Source organism: Ranitomeya variabilis, chromosome 1 (assembly GCF_051348905.1).
Source record: "Ranitomeya variabilis isolate aRanVar5 chromosome 1, aRanVar5.hap1, whole genome shotgun sequence".
NCBI lineage: Eukaryota > Metazoa > Chordata > Amphibia > Anura > Dendrobatidae > Ranitomeya > Ranitomeya variabilis.
The window spans coordinates 1,064,615,075-1,064,630,111 of NC_135232.1; the positions used below are offsets into that span (position 1 = coordinate 1,064,615,075).

The 15,037-nt window shown below is 45.0% G+C and overlaps 1 protein-coding gene across 1 annotated transcript in view; it reads right to left on the reverse strand.

Annotated features, from left to right (window-relative positions):
• Positions 1-2,632: 2,632 nt before the first annotated feature.
• Positions 2,633-15,037, reverse strand: part of UBE2K (ubiquitin conjugating enzyme E2 K) — a 56,982-nt gene continuing 44,577 nt past the window's right edge. The window contains exons 3-7 of the mRNA XM_077279886.1: positions 11,150-11,208; positions 10,672-10,754; positions 5,864-5,963; positions 4,929-5,057; positions 2,633-3,634 (exon numbers count right to left, since the gene is read on the reverse strand). Coding sequence (XP_077136001.1) covers positions 3,560-3,634; positions 4,929-5,057; positions 5,864-5,963; positions 10,672-10,754; positions 11,150-11,208 — 446 coding nt within the window. The 3' untranslated portion in view covers positions 2,633-3,559. The remainder of the gene's footprint in view (positions 3,635-4,928; positions 5,058-5,863; positions 5,964-10,671; positions 10,755-11,149; positions 11,209-15,037) is intronic.

The window sequence follows — 15,037 nt, forward strand, 5'->3', positions numbered from 1 at the left end:
TGTATTGATTCCTTTTTTTGTTTTGTTTTGCCACCCCCTGTCCATGGGCAGTGTCAACTACTGCATCTCACTCACGCTTGGTACAGTTTCTGGGGAAAACCAATACTCCCCCCGTTATTGGAAATTCCTTATACTACTACATCAAGAATAATCCACCTATCCTAGTAGGAGCCCAGCAGTTGGGTGTCCGCATTTGTCAATCTACACACTAATTTACTTTATAATGGTTTACATGCTTTTATCAAAAAAATAAAAAAATGCTTTCTAACCAAAACAGCAGGACCCCAGTTCACACTATTAGGCCGGTGTCCCACTTGCGAGTGCAGTGTGAGGAACTCGTGCGAGTCTGTCGCCTCCATACCTGGCACTGCCACAGGCATTTGGACCGGAGTGTGCGGCTGCATGTATTTCTATGCAGCTGAACGCTCCGAACCACCGCCGGCAGTGACGGGTATTCATGTGACAGACTCGCGCAAGTTTCTCGTATTGCAGTTGCAAGTGTGACCCCGGCCTTAAATTGCAACTCGGCTCCAATTACTTTAATGAAGAAGAGACAATCCAGGGCACGACCTGATGTTTGTGGGGAAAAAAGTAGTGGTGGACAATCCCTTTAAGGTAACCTGACAATGCCTGCTGCTCAAACTGAGGGCATGTATCAGCCACGGGCTGTATTATCACAGCCTTAGGCTAGTTTCACACTAGCGTTAACTGCAATACGTCGCAAATGCGTCGTTTTGCCGGAAATACGCATCCAGCAAAAGTTCTTGCTGGATACGTTTTTTCGTCATAGACTAACAGCGATGCATTTGCGACGCATTGCCAAACGTCGCGTCCGTTTTGCGATGCTTGGGCGTGTGGTAGCGGACCGTCGGGAGAAAAAACGTTTTTTGCTCCCGACGGTCCACTTTTTCCGACCGCGCATGCGCGGCCGGAACTCCGCCCCCACCTCCCCGCACCTCACAATGGGGCAGCGGATGCGTGGGAAAAATGCATCCGCTGCCCCCGTTGTGCGGCGGAGACCACCCTAGCGTCGGGAACGTCGGCCCGACGCACAGCGACGGGTTGTTCCCGATGCTAGTGTGAAACTAGCCTTATATGTTTGCCTCTGAAATGCCGCAGCGGTTCAAAGGACATACTTGCTGGGGACTGAGCTGCACTGAGCATTAGTCGTACAAGTCTGCTTATATGTGGATTTTATTATTTATTTTTATAACACCATTTATTCCATGGAATTACATGTGGAAAAAAAGGGGCATACAGGCAGAAACTTGTCTGTCACTGCAAGCCGACAGAGATCGTACAGCCTGTAGCTGACCCCCGCTGCACACAGTACCACCTGTCCGCTTCCTTTTAAGACTAACATATTCTTGCACTGTAGTAGCCAGCCTTCTGTGAAGATAACCAAAATGAGGTTTTAAAACTATAGATTTAGTTACAAACATTACAAAGCCAAATTCTCTGATTGTTCGGTGCATGCTACCAGGTATCCTGCGCAAGGTAATATTTTTTTTAATTTTTTTAAAGGTTCCTGGGGGGGAGGAATACTATTGAGTAAAGTATCTTTTTGTTCAAACTCCTGTTGCAAAATAAAAAAAAGAATCTTGGCACTTGTATTTAGGCCAACTCCAGAAATGCTGATTTGTAAGAGATCCTGTAGCTAGAGCTACTTTCCAAGATGTGACCATGGAAGAAAAAGCAAAGATTGTCTGAAGTAGCTGCATTTGATTCATAAAGCGCCTTCATTGATAACTTGCAAGATACAAGACCGAACAGTGACTACATACAGACGACATAAGAGGGATTTTAGAACTATTGGTCTGTGAACAGTCAGGGTTTTCATAGATACTAGAGATCACTGCAGTAATTCATGATAATAAGCAAGAGGCAGAGTAATTATAAAGACCAAGCAGCTCTAGAACTTTACCTTCACTTTTTTTTTCTTAAAGCCAACAGCACAGGTTTTCCTGTAATACTCTAAATTGCAACCAGTATCGAGGCCACACTGGATAATGAAATAAAAAAAAAAAAAAAATTACCTGCACAACCATTTTTTTTTTTTTAAATTACCATTTTGTTCCCACTTTGCCAATGCGGACCCAAGTCTCTCCATACTTTGTCCGATTAGGCATACTGCTTGGCCTGAGTCCACTGTTATTGTACCAATTATAAGCAGTGACAGCAGCTCTAGGCTACGTTACCAGTATCAGGCAGCGCTTTTGACGCAGCACAGTTCCGCTCCGTCCAAAGTGCTGACAGCTTTTGAACACCGGTGATGCCACGTGTACATTGAACCGTGTGGAATCACCGCATCCATTACATTTTACGGGTGATATTTACAGCATGAGTCTCCACAAGATAAATAGACATGCTGCGGTCTGGAAAGACGCATCGCATGTCCGTCTCCGCAGGGAAGTCAGGAGGGGTCCCTGGATGCATAGTGGACATGGGATTTCTTGAAATCCCCTCCACTACACTAACATCTGGACGCTGTGGGTTGGACCCTGCAGATGTATACAGCATCCAACCCGCAGCGTTTACTGACCGTGGGAACACACCCTAAGGCCCAACTCAACTACCTCATAAATCCCTATGGAGCTGTCGAGTTTGAGCGAGTGGAAATCACAGCCTTAAACTAACCCCAGAAATCGGCATAGCTGCAGTCACAAAATGATAAAATTTAAGAACCAAAGTTTATTTGCCAATTTTCTTTTGTTAGATGCATGGTAGCAACAAGAAAACACAAACTGCTGAGCTCCTTACACCAGTTTGAACCACTTGTTTTGTGAGACTAGATCCTTCTTTGTAACCACAAGACGAGTTCTTTTGCTTCCTCAGTAGTTGGCTCCTTCCATTTATTTTTCTTTCAGCTTTCCAAAAAGTAGTAGAAACCCACCATTATGGAGTGCGGTGTGGACGTAAGCATCATTCTCTGGTACTAGCTGTCGACACTTAGCAGATCACATTTTTATGTCTGGTTTCATGAAAACCTTTTTTTTTTTTTTTCTTTCCTATGTCTCAAGTCCCTCAAGAGAAGAAAACCAAGTACCAAATATATTACAAATGAAAAGGTTGAACAAATCAATGTAACCTGATGTCGTGCATGCAAGTCCACAGACACAAAGGATGGCTGGTACGAGCGGTACGGCAGACAGTGACTGGCAAAATGAGGACCTAGTAGCCCAAAGTATGAATCTGCTGACCCGGCAGCTGTGGTGCAGAGATCAGGGCAAAAAGAAAAATGGGGCACTGTGCCACTGTCACAGGGTAAAACACAAATGCATTTTTTTTTCCACTGATTCAGCTCCAAAACTTTTTTTTTTTTTTTTTTTTACAATACTTAAGAAAGAAAAATGATACTCATACCCCCTCCCCTTTGTTTGGTTGTCATTTAATTTACATGTTTAATTAGCTTTATTTACAGAACAGTTCCCCCCCATCAGTCTTCAGTGTGGCCTAAATAGCGTCATCACGCAGAGTGTTTAGCTTTCCTCTTATGCAGAATCTTAAAAATAAGATATGTCGAGCTGTTGGGAAGGGGCGAGCCTGGAGCGGTGATTGCTCAGTTACTCAGCAGAGCTTCTGTTGCCGTTTCTTCCTCCCATGCTTTTGATGACAAGGCAGCTATTACTGCATTCTGGAAGAGGGGAGAAAAGAAGATTATCTCAGGCCATGGACAGTACTCCGAGCATCAGTGCTAGCCGGACCTGAGCGAGGCCATTTCTACAGAGGAAACAGTAAACATTAGATTCTGTGCATTAGACATGAAGCAGATGGACCGATCATTGCTTAGAAAAAGCTGCTGCCACCACGCGGGTGCTGCCACCGGGATTTCTAGAAAAGGGGCAATCCCTTCTGATGTGAAAGGTCTCTTGGCGAGAAGCTGATATCGGAGGGTTTCACGACCATCAGTTATTACCAGAGAGGGGAAAAAGCAGGGATTGTACTTGCCCAAAGGAAAACAACAGGGAGGGCACCACTCCGAGATAGATTATTAGATGCAATAATGCGGGTCTATGAAATCACAATACACGTATTGGCATCAAATATACAACCTGCAATAGTATGTGTATATATATATATATATATATGAATGTATATACTATTTATGCACACACTGTATATTCATAGTACATATAGTAGTATAGTCCTACAATTGGATGAGTCAGCGTGTCAGTGGCTAGACCCCACCAGCTGTAGTGCCCATGAACTCCAAGCACAGGTGAGACCACCTAAATAAACAAAAAACGTATATATGAATAAATACAAAAAGTATAATGAGAGGCCAAACCTGTGAAAACTAAATAGCAATAAGCCAAGGCCCCTGAGGAAGCCTCTCCAGTGGCGACAAGCGTCGGGCTCTGATCTGGCCCCCAGCGGATTCATCCGATTGCAGGACTTAGGGCTTATAAGGTTGTGTATTTGATGCCAATACATGTATTGTGATGTCAAAGACCCGCATTATTGTGTCTTTAAAACATTATTTATATGGTCCCTGTGCATTGGCATGTTTATTGTACCTGCCCACTGACATCAATGCTAGCCCTTAAAAGGGACGGTCAGCACAGAACGACTTTTCAAACCATGCTCGGTGCATCATGGCGGGCCCAACCTTTTAGAGAATGGGGGAGATCGAGGGGAAGAAAGCCAGAGATAGGGGAAAGGTTGGAGATGGAGGTAAAACGAGCAGGTGGGAAGGTGTAGTTACATGATGCACCTGTACTTGGTGTGAACAGTCACTGTGCCGGCAGGGTGGGTCTCTGGAGAAGCCCACAACTCTGGGTATCTGATAAGACTACTCCTTTATTTCACAATTTGCACAGAAAAGGCTGGATAATCTGGCAGCCCACGTGCAGCGATCCACTATGTGCAGTGTTAGAGGACACGTGGCCCCGTGGTCACAGGCGAGCTCCACCACACACGATACTTACTCTATCAAAGCCCATAGCACAAAGATTCTCTATTTTTCTTGTGTATTCTGGACTAGTGACCGGTGCGCCTGCGTATACATGTGCCCACAGCCGAGCCGTCTGTTTAAACATTTCTGGATTCTGCTTGTACTAGAAGAGAGAAAAAAAGGACAAAAATAAAACGTATGGAGGCAGAGAGGAAACGTTACAGATCAGCAAGAAGCTTCTATTTGTTGCACAGAATGTCACATTGTCATCCTGTTAGGCTTCGTTACCACCAGGAGACTTTGGTGCATTTTTTATGATGCAGCATTTCTGCATCAATTATCTAGATAAGGACATATGCTTTTTTTTTTTCCATTGATTTTTTTAGTACTTTTTTTCAGATGCTTTTATTGTGCTTCATTTTGCATACATACTAGTACTTTGCTTCGATAAGTCATATTCGGATTACATGCTGTGAAGAAAATGCACTTATTTCGCATGTGTGTTTTATATCTGCAGATTTTCACTAATACACGTAATTGGAGAAAATCTGTAAATAAAACATTTACTGCAAGAGACATTGACATGTTGCAGATAAAGAAAAAAAAAAACCTCAAAAAAAAACCTCATAGGACAATTTGCACAGCGTTAAAAAAAAAAAAAAAAAAAAAAGAGGATATAAGACAGAGTTGGATTTGTCTGCTTGTGCGCCATAAGTATGCAGAAAACACTCTTTGTGGGAAGTTAGCATTAGAAGTTTTGTCCAAATGAGACGAGGGTCTTCACTACAAGACTCCATCTCTTCCAGAAGCCGAGATCCTGGCGGACTCGGCCTGGTTTGCCTATTTATTTGAACTGAGCACTACATTGGTAAAAGGGTTTGTGAGCAGAACGGCCATTTCCCTCTAACCACATGACCTGCTGGGACTTGTCACAGCCACTATGGAGTAGGAGATCCGTGTCAGTCTCACCTGATTAGCCACCACCGCGTCCTGTGGATCATCTGGTTCTGCTGCAGCCAGCAAGGCTTGCAATGATAACAACACTGTTCTTAATGTCATGGCTGCTGCCCTGTGGAGGAGGACGACAGCAATAATGTTAGGCCTGGAGAGCTGCGATACAGCCGCAAGAACCAGACCACATTCTGCACTAAAACCTAGATCAGCCTAGAAGCCTCTGATGCTGCCAGTTTTGTTCCCATGAGCGCCTCTTCCCCCTCACTTTCCATATTGTGGGCAGCACACCCCTATTCACATGAAATCATTAATCCTAGAGCCGCACACTGTGATTAGTGACACAAGAATGTTTTACCATCTGCACTCTAGCCAGGTTTATATGTCTTCTCCCCAATCATCAAACAGTGTAAGGAGACTATAAGGCCATGTTCACACACACAGTATTTGGTCAGTATTTTACCTCAGTATTTATAAGCCAAAACCAGGAGTGGGTGATAAATACAGAAGTGGTGACGTGTTTCTATTATACTTTTCCTCTGATTGTTCCACTCCTGGTTTTGCCTTACAAATACTGAGGTAAATACATTTCTGCCCAATGATGACAAAAGTATTCTAGGTATCACCTTTATTGGCTAACCAGAAAAATAAAAAGTTTGCAACTTTCAGAGCACAGTGGCTCCTTCTTCAGGCAAGATTACAAATAGATTAACAGGAACCTGTCACCCCAAAATGGAAGTTGAGCTAAGCCCACCAGCATCAGGGGCTTATCTGCAGCATTCTGGAATGCTGTAGATAAGCCCCAGTGTGTCCTGAAAGATGGGAAAAAGAGGTTAGATTATACTCACCCAGGGGCCGTACTGGTCCGCTTGTGGTCTGGGGCCTCCCATCTTCTTACGTTGACATCCTCTTCTGGTCTTCACGCTGTGGCTCCGGCGCAGGTGTACTGATTTGCCCTTTTGAGGGCAGAGCAAAGTACTGCAGTGTGCAGGCGCCGAGAAAGGTCAGAGAGGCCCAGCGCCTGCGCACTGCAGGACTTTGCTCTGCCCTCAACATGGCAAATCAGTAAGCCTGCGCTAGAGCCGCAGCGTGATGACAAGAGGACGTCATCACAAGAAGATGGGAGGCCCCAGACCGCGACGCCCATCGGACCAGAACCGGACCGGGACCGCTCCTGGGTGAGTAATCCAACCTCTTTTTCTCCTCTTTTAGGCCATGTGCACACGTTCAGTATTTTTCGTGTTTTTTTTGCGTTTTTTCGCTATAAAAACGCGAAAAAAACGCCAACATGTGCCTCCTATTATTTACAGTGCATTCCGCATTTCTTGTGCCAATGTTGCATTTTTTTCAGCGAAAAAAATCGCATCGCGGAAAAAAAAGCAACATGTTCATTAAAAATGCAGAATTGCGGGGATTCCGCACACCTAGGAGTGCATTGATCTGCTTACTTCCCGCACGGGGCTGTGCACATCATGCGGGAAGTAAGCAGATTATGTGCGGTTGGTACCCAGGGTGGAGGAGAGGAGACTCTCCTCCACGGACTGGGCACCATATAATTGGTAAAAAAAAAAGAATTAAAATAAAAAATAGTGATATACTCACCTTCGATGTCTTCCCGCCTCTCCGCTGCATGCTGCCGCTTCGGTTCCTATAGCTGGTGTGCGGTGAAGGACCTGCGATGACGTCGCGGTCCTGTGATTGGTCGCGAGACCGGTCATGTGACCGCTCACGTGACCGTGACGTCATGGAAGGTCCTGCACACACACAGCATCTATAGGAACGGACGCCGCTGAGGAGATCGGCTGTCTGCAGGTGAGTATAAGCATTTTTTTATTTTTTTTATTATTTTTAAACATTCTATCTTCTACTATAGATGCTGCCTAAGCAGCATCTATAGTAAAAAGTTGGTCACACTTGTCAAACACTATGTTTGACAAGTGTGACCAACTTGTCAGTCTGTTTTCCAAGCAATGCTACAGATCGCTTGGAAAACATTAGCATTCTGCAAGCTAATTACGCTTGCAGAATGCTGCAAAAAAAAACGCAAAAAAAAAAAAATGCGGATTTCTTGCAGAAAATTTCCGGTTTTCTTCAGGAAATTTCTGCAAGAAATCCGGACGTGTGCACATACCCTTAGGATACATTGGGGGCTTATCTACAGCATTACAGAATGCTGTAGATAAGCCCCTGATGCCAGTGGGCTTAGCTCGACTCCCATTTTGGAGGTGACAGGTTCCCTTTAATAAGAAAAAAGCACAACATTTAAGGAATACTACAGTAGGACATTTGTTCAGGGAGTTGGAAAGTGTGATGCCTCCTAAAGATAAGCCAAGGTAATCAAATCAGGCATTCTCTTAAGGCCTCGTCACACTTAGCGACGCTGCAGCGATACAGACAACGATGCCGATCGCTGCAGCGTCGCTGTTTAGTCGCTGTTTGGTCGCTGGAGAGCTGTCACACAGACCGCTCTCCAGCGACCAACGATGCCGAGGTCCCCGGGTAACCAGGGTAACCAGGGTAAACATTGGGTTGCTAAGCGCAGGGCCGCGCTTAGTAACCCGATGTTTACCCTGGTTACCAGTGTAAAATGTAAAATAACAAACACTACATACCTTCGCGACCCCCGGCGTCCGCTTCCTGCACTGACTGAGCGCCGGCCCTAACAGCAGAGCGGTGACGTCACCGCTGTGCTGTACTTTCACTTTCCGGCCGGCAGTCAGTCAGTGCGGGAAGCGGACGGCGGGGGACCTGACGGACACCGGAATGTGAGTATGTACTGTTTGTTTTTTTACATTTACGATGGTAACCAGGGTAAACATCGGGTTACTAAGCGCGGCCCTGCGCTTAGTAACCCGATGTTTACCCTGGTTACCAGTGAAGACATCGCTGAATCCGTGTCACACACACAGATTCAGCGATGTCAGCGGGACCTCAACGACCAAAAAAAGGTCCAGGCCATTCCGACACGACCAGCGATCTCACAGCAGGGGCCTGATCGCTGGTACGTGTCACACATAGCGAGATCGCTACTGAGGTCGCTGTTGCGTCACAAAACTTGTGACTCAGCAGCGATCTCGCTAGCGATCTCGCTATGTGAGACGGGGGCTTTACACATGGAGAGGCAGTGGGAATGATGTCCTTAGTTATCTTGAGTCTGGTGGAGGTGTGAATCGTACCCTTGTAGTGACCCATAAATCCAGGTGTTCGATTGAGTCCTAGTGTCGAAGAATTGAACATTTTCATCAGTTTGAATTCCCAAAATTTTCTTTCCCTGTCATCGTTAAAATGACTTTTTAGTATTCAGACTTTTTAATCTGTCATACTGTGTCCAGATCCAGAGAAATGTTTTCCCACAGGCGTGTCCATTTCATTCCTGATTGTGTGTCTGTGTAGATTCATCCTTCTTTGTAGTCTTCACATGGTTTCCCCAATATAGATACCTCCAGGGCACCTCGTACACTGTATCACGTACACCACGTTGGAGGATGTACATGACTCCATGTGTAAAGGCTGAGTCACACAACGATATCGTTGCAACGTCACGTTTTTGGTGACGTAAGCAACGATCCCGCTAACGATCTCGTTATGTGTGACAGCAACCAACGATCAGGCCCCTGCTGAGAGATCGTTGGTCGATGGGAATGATCCGGACCATTTTTTGGTCGCTGATCACCCGCTGTCATCGCTGGATCGGCGTGTGTGACGCCGATCCAGCGATGTGTTCACTTGTAACCAGGGTATATATCGGGTTACTAAGTGCAGGGCTGCGCTTAGTAACCCGATATTTACCCTGGTTACCATTGTAAAAGTTAAAAAAAAAAAAAAAACACAGTACATACTCACATTATGATGTCTGTCACGTCCCCCGCTGGCGTCCACAGGGTTAAAACTGCTTTCGGCAAGAGCGCTGCTAATGAACGCGCTGCTGCCGAGAGCTTCCCTGCACTGACTGTCCGCGCCGGCCGTAAAGCAGAGCACAGCGGTGACGTCACCGCTGTTACTGCCGGCGCTGACACATTCAGTGCAGGGAAGCTCTCGGCAGCAGCGCGTGCATTAGCAGCACTCTTGCCGAAAGCAGTTTTAACCCTGTGGACACCGGCGGGGAACGTGACAGACATCAGAATGTGAGTATGTAGTGTTTTTTTTTTACTTTTACAATGGTAACCAGGGTAAATATCGGGTTACTAAGCGCGGCCCTGCACTTAGTAACCCGATGTTTACCCTGGTTACCCGGGTGCTGCAGGGGGACTTCGGCAGCGTTGAAGACAGTTTCAACGATGCCGAAGTCGTTCCCCTGATCGTTGGTCGCTGGAGAGAGCTGTCTGTGTGACAGCTCCCCAGCGACCACACAACGACTTACCAACGATCACGGCCAGGTCGTATCGCTGGTCGTGATCGTTGGCAAGTCGTTTAGTGTAACGGTACCTTTAGAGAATGCCTGATCTGATTACCTTGCCTTATCTTTAGGAGACATCACACTTCCCACTCCCTGAACAAATGTTGTGCTTGTTTCTTATTAATCTATTTGTAATTAGCCTGAAGAAGGAGCCTCTGTGCTCTGAATGCTGCAAACATTTTCTGGTTAGCCAATAAAGGTATCACTCCTAGAATACTTTTGTCATCATTGTGCAGAAAATAATTCACATGGATTTTTCTGGCTAACAAGGTGCCACAATCCATTTTGTTATTGTACATAAAAATACTGAGGTAAAAACCTCACCATATACTGAACGTGTGAACGTGGCCTAACCGGCAGTCACAGTGTGTGTTTGTGGGTCAGAATATATGGCGGCAGCAACTAGAAGTCTCTGAATAAAATGTCTTACCATTGATCCTTCAGTATATCCAGGCATATGGCTCCTGTAACTGAACTAATATTTGGATGCCAAATTTTAGTAATAAACCGCACCTAGGACAGAAAGGAGCAGCATCAGTACAGCCGGGCACCTGGCCTCAGGAATGGAGATCTCAGTGCTTGGTCTCCGATCCCCCATCATCGTGTGCACATCTGTGTGATGCCTCAGCGGAGGATACGGCGGCACCGCTGCATCACATCAGGCCAGCACAGTATAGGCACGGGTCCGCTCTCCTATTAGCCCAAACACCATTTACAAACCCGTGCCATGTTCTCCCTGGGGGTATGGGGCCCATGTATACCAGGATGTGTATACTCCAAAAATACGCTACTTTGCATGAATATGTACAAAATGATTAAACGCCTCATTAAAATATTCCTACATTTACATATTAGGCAGCAAAGTGAGAGGTAATTAGCTGTAAGTACAGTAACATGCACCTTCTTACCTTTGGTGGATTAAATGGGTACGTTTCTGGGATTTTAATTTCTAATTGATATCGGCCTCCTGTAACCAAGATATGAACACATAAGTACAATGAACAAGATTGACGTCCAGGAAAAAGATTTTATGGAAATATAGTTTGGAGATTACTTTATGAACAGTTCTACAACCTTCTTATATATGGATCACATTGATTTATACATTTTTGTGGGAAAAGTTTCAGTAAAATGTGTATTTTTCATTGATATCCCCGATGACTGTATGCATGAGTCCAGTGGGAGGTCCAACTAGTGATTGACAGTCTTCCCTGTATGACACTGCATATAGATAGCTGTCAATCCCTAGCGGGATCGTTTCCCCTGGACTGCCAATCCCCAGCAGGACCGCTTCCACTGGACTGATAATCCCCAGCAGGACCGCTTCCACTGGACTGATAATCCCCAGCAGGACCGCTTCCACTGGACTGATAATCCCCAGCAGGACCGCTTCCACTGGACTGATAATCCCCAGCAGGACCGCTTCCACGGGACTGATAATCCCCAGCAGGACAGCTTCCACGGGACTGATAATCCCCAGCAGGACAGCTTCCACGGGACTGATAATCCCCAGCATGACCGCTTCCACTGGACTGATAATCCCCAGCATGACAGCTTCCACGGGACTGATAATCCCCAGCAGGACAGCTTCCACGGGACTGATAATCCCCAGCAGGACAGCTTCCACAGGACTGATAATCCCCAGCATGACCACATCCACTGCACTGCCAATCCCCAGCAGGATCCAGCAATGTCCCAGCTCGGAGATGTACTATTTCTGTAATGGTTTGCTTGGGCCTAAGAATGTCTCTCTTCACAGAGAGAAGCAGCGTGCTGACAATGTAGGGTAAATCTAATAGGCGGTATATTAGGAAGTTGGAGAACCATTCGCTACACAGAAATTAAACCGCGTAAATCACTTATAATTGTATAATTGTACATCCTTGTATCAGGACTATATTGACATTTTTGCCAAATTCTAGATATAAAGCCAATCACAGATCTAGGACTTGTACAGAGAAGTCCCAGAGTACAATTATAGGGGGTCCGCAGCCCCAGACACGTCGTTACTAATTCTCAGCAAGCGCTCTACATGCATTCACTATTTCATTGAATTATATACTTGGGACTGGTTTCCATTATCAAACTAAATACACTGGGCTCATGGAGCAGAATTTCTGTGGCCACAACCTGCGATGCAGAGTCACATGTCAGGGCGCATTAGAAAGGCAGAATGTTCACTACTGTAACCTATAGCAATTTCCCCTACACTGACAAAAGGAAACAAAGACATTTCCACTTTAACAGCTACAAAAAAAATAACTGAATAAAAGAAAACACAATAGAGATTGACCACATCAACTCCCTTATTATATATGATGGCCATACACATTACATGAACCCGCTGCCTAAGGCTATGTGCACACATTGTGTCTTTGGAGAAATTTCTTATGCAAAAACTTATCTTTTTGGCAGGATAAATGATGTGTTAAATAGGCTGCAAAAACTAATAGAATTCACAAGCTGCAAATTTCAAAGTGCTTCACATCTGCAAGGAAAAAATAACCAGCCTGTGCAGGAGACTTCACAAATTCATTTAGCTGGTACAGTAAAATTATTATTTGTACCACTACAAAACCATGTGTAATAAAAATGCATAAACCATAGTGTGTGCACATACCCTTAGGCAGGATCAGAGGCCACCTAAAGCATGTGGGGGCTTCAAACCTTCCCTGATGACAGATTTTATTTTTTTATTTTTTATTTTATTTGTGGGGGGGGGGGGGGGATCCTTTGTTCTCAGAAGAGATAAGCAGACACCAGACATGTCACTCAGTTCCTCCCTCACTATTAGGGTTTGCTCACACAGCTGGTGTGCGGTCACTGTGCAATCCATTTTTTTTTTTTTTACTCACAGTTGTTTTTATTATTTACAGAGCCATTTGCAATTTCCTATACTACAGAATTGTAATGTATCCGTAAAAATCAGATGCCCGATAGTCCGTATGCGATTATTTTCATGCATTTCTCTGATTTCACAGTGAAATCACACCTCTCCATTACTAAGCTGTGGGCTTGATGTCACCTGACAATACAAAGGTGACATCAACCCCACAAATATTAGCCCCACTTGCCACCGCTACAGAGCAAGTGGGAAGAGCTGTGCAAAGCGCCAGAATTGGAGCATCTAATAGATGCGCCTTTTCTGGGTGACTGCAGGGTGCTATTTTTAGGCTGGGGGGAATATATCAATGGCCCCTTAACAGCCTGAGGATACCAGCCCCCAGCTGTCTGCCTTAGCAAGGCTGGTTGTCAAAAAATGGGGGGGGGCAGCGTAATTTTTTTTATTTACATAATTAAAAAAAAAAAAAAGCCACAGCGTGGGGACCCCTTTATTCTTGATAACCAGCCTTGTTGAAGCTGACAGATATGGGTTGCAGCCCCCAGCTGTGAGTTTCACCTGGTTTATCATCAAAAATACAGGGGAACACACACCGCACTTTTTTTTTTTTTACAGCGCAGGAGCGTCTGATGAATGGTCCCATCATCCACTCCTGCTCTGTTATTAGCGGCAGCACGTGTCAGATGATGGGAGCTGTAGTCCCGTCAGCTGACACCAGTGAGCGGAGGTAAACTGTACACCTCCGATCACAGCTAAGCACTACCGCTGTCTTCAGCGTGGGAGCTACGGCTCTCTGACCGGCGGGGAGGATTTCACTGCCGATCAGAAGCAGTGTTTGCCACGCTGTCAGGCATATGACAGCGTGTCAAACACTGTATTATCAGGCCCCCCAATCAAGTGAATGGGGTTCGCTCTGCTGGATGACAGGCTGCATGGATGCATCATGCAACGATGAAGCCTGCCATCTAGATGTAGCGGAGCTGACTGTGAAGTCATTTGCTGCAGAAAAGTCAAGGACAGCAGGATGTATGTTTTTTTCAGCATCCAGTCAATGGGTGAAAATCACTGCAAAAACGCTGAAAGAAGTGACATGCTGTATGTAAAAAAAAAAAAAAAAAAAAAAAGCTGCAAAGCACAAAATCCTGATGGCAAAAAAAAAAAAAAAAAAATGTGTGTGCATGAGATTTCTGAAATCTTATAGGCTTTGCTCGTACTGTAAAAAACTGCTGAAAATTAGCATAAAAACCGCGCTGTGTGAACTTACCCTCCAGTGACATAAGGTGCAGAGCGGAGGTACAATCAGTTTTTTTAGGTGAAGATTTTATAGTGCTCTTTCATTTTTACAAAAAAAAAGGTTGTTGACCACCCTAACAAGAACAATCATGCACAATTTTAAGTTTAAAGGGGTCTGCCACTACTTTGGAAAATTTTAGAGACCAAGGGAGAAAAAAAAAGTGTAAACAACAAAAAAACAAACAAAAAAAAAACAGGACAACAGTAATTATATAAAGGAAACAAAAGAAAAGAATGGAAAAAAGAAATGAAAATACTTACCCCTGAAATCCACCACAGCTCTAGTGGTCTCCACCTGGACCAGAAGTAATGACCCCCTGACTGGTCACTTCTGGTCCTGGCTATTCCTGCAGTAAGTATGCCTTCATTTTTGGATAACGATGCAGTGACAAAAAACTTTCCCATTGTAATGGCACGCGCCCCTCTAATTCATAAGGTGGAGAATTAGGAAACACTGTCCATACGATAGCCGACTCTCACATATTAACAATCGCTTTATTGATCCAGTGGTATAAAAAGGCACAAAACCGGTTGAACACAACATCACAAAAATTAAGGCAGAAAAAAAAAAATAGTTGCTGCGCTCCGAGGCAACGTGTTTCAGGCCTACATGGTCCTTTATGAAGGCTGAGCAGAGACGAGCTGCAGAGGATTTGCTGCC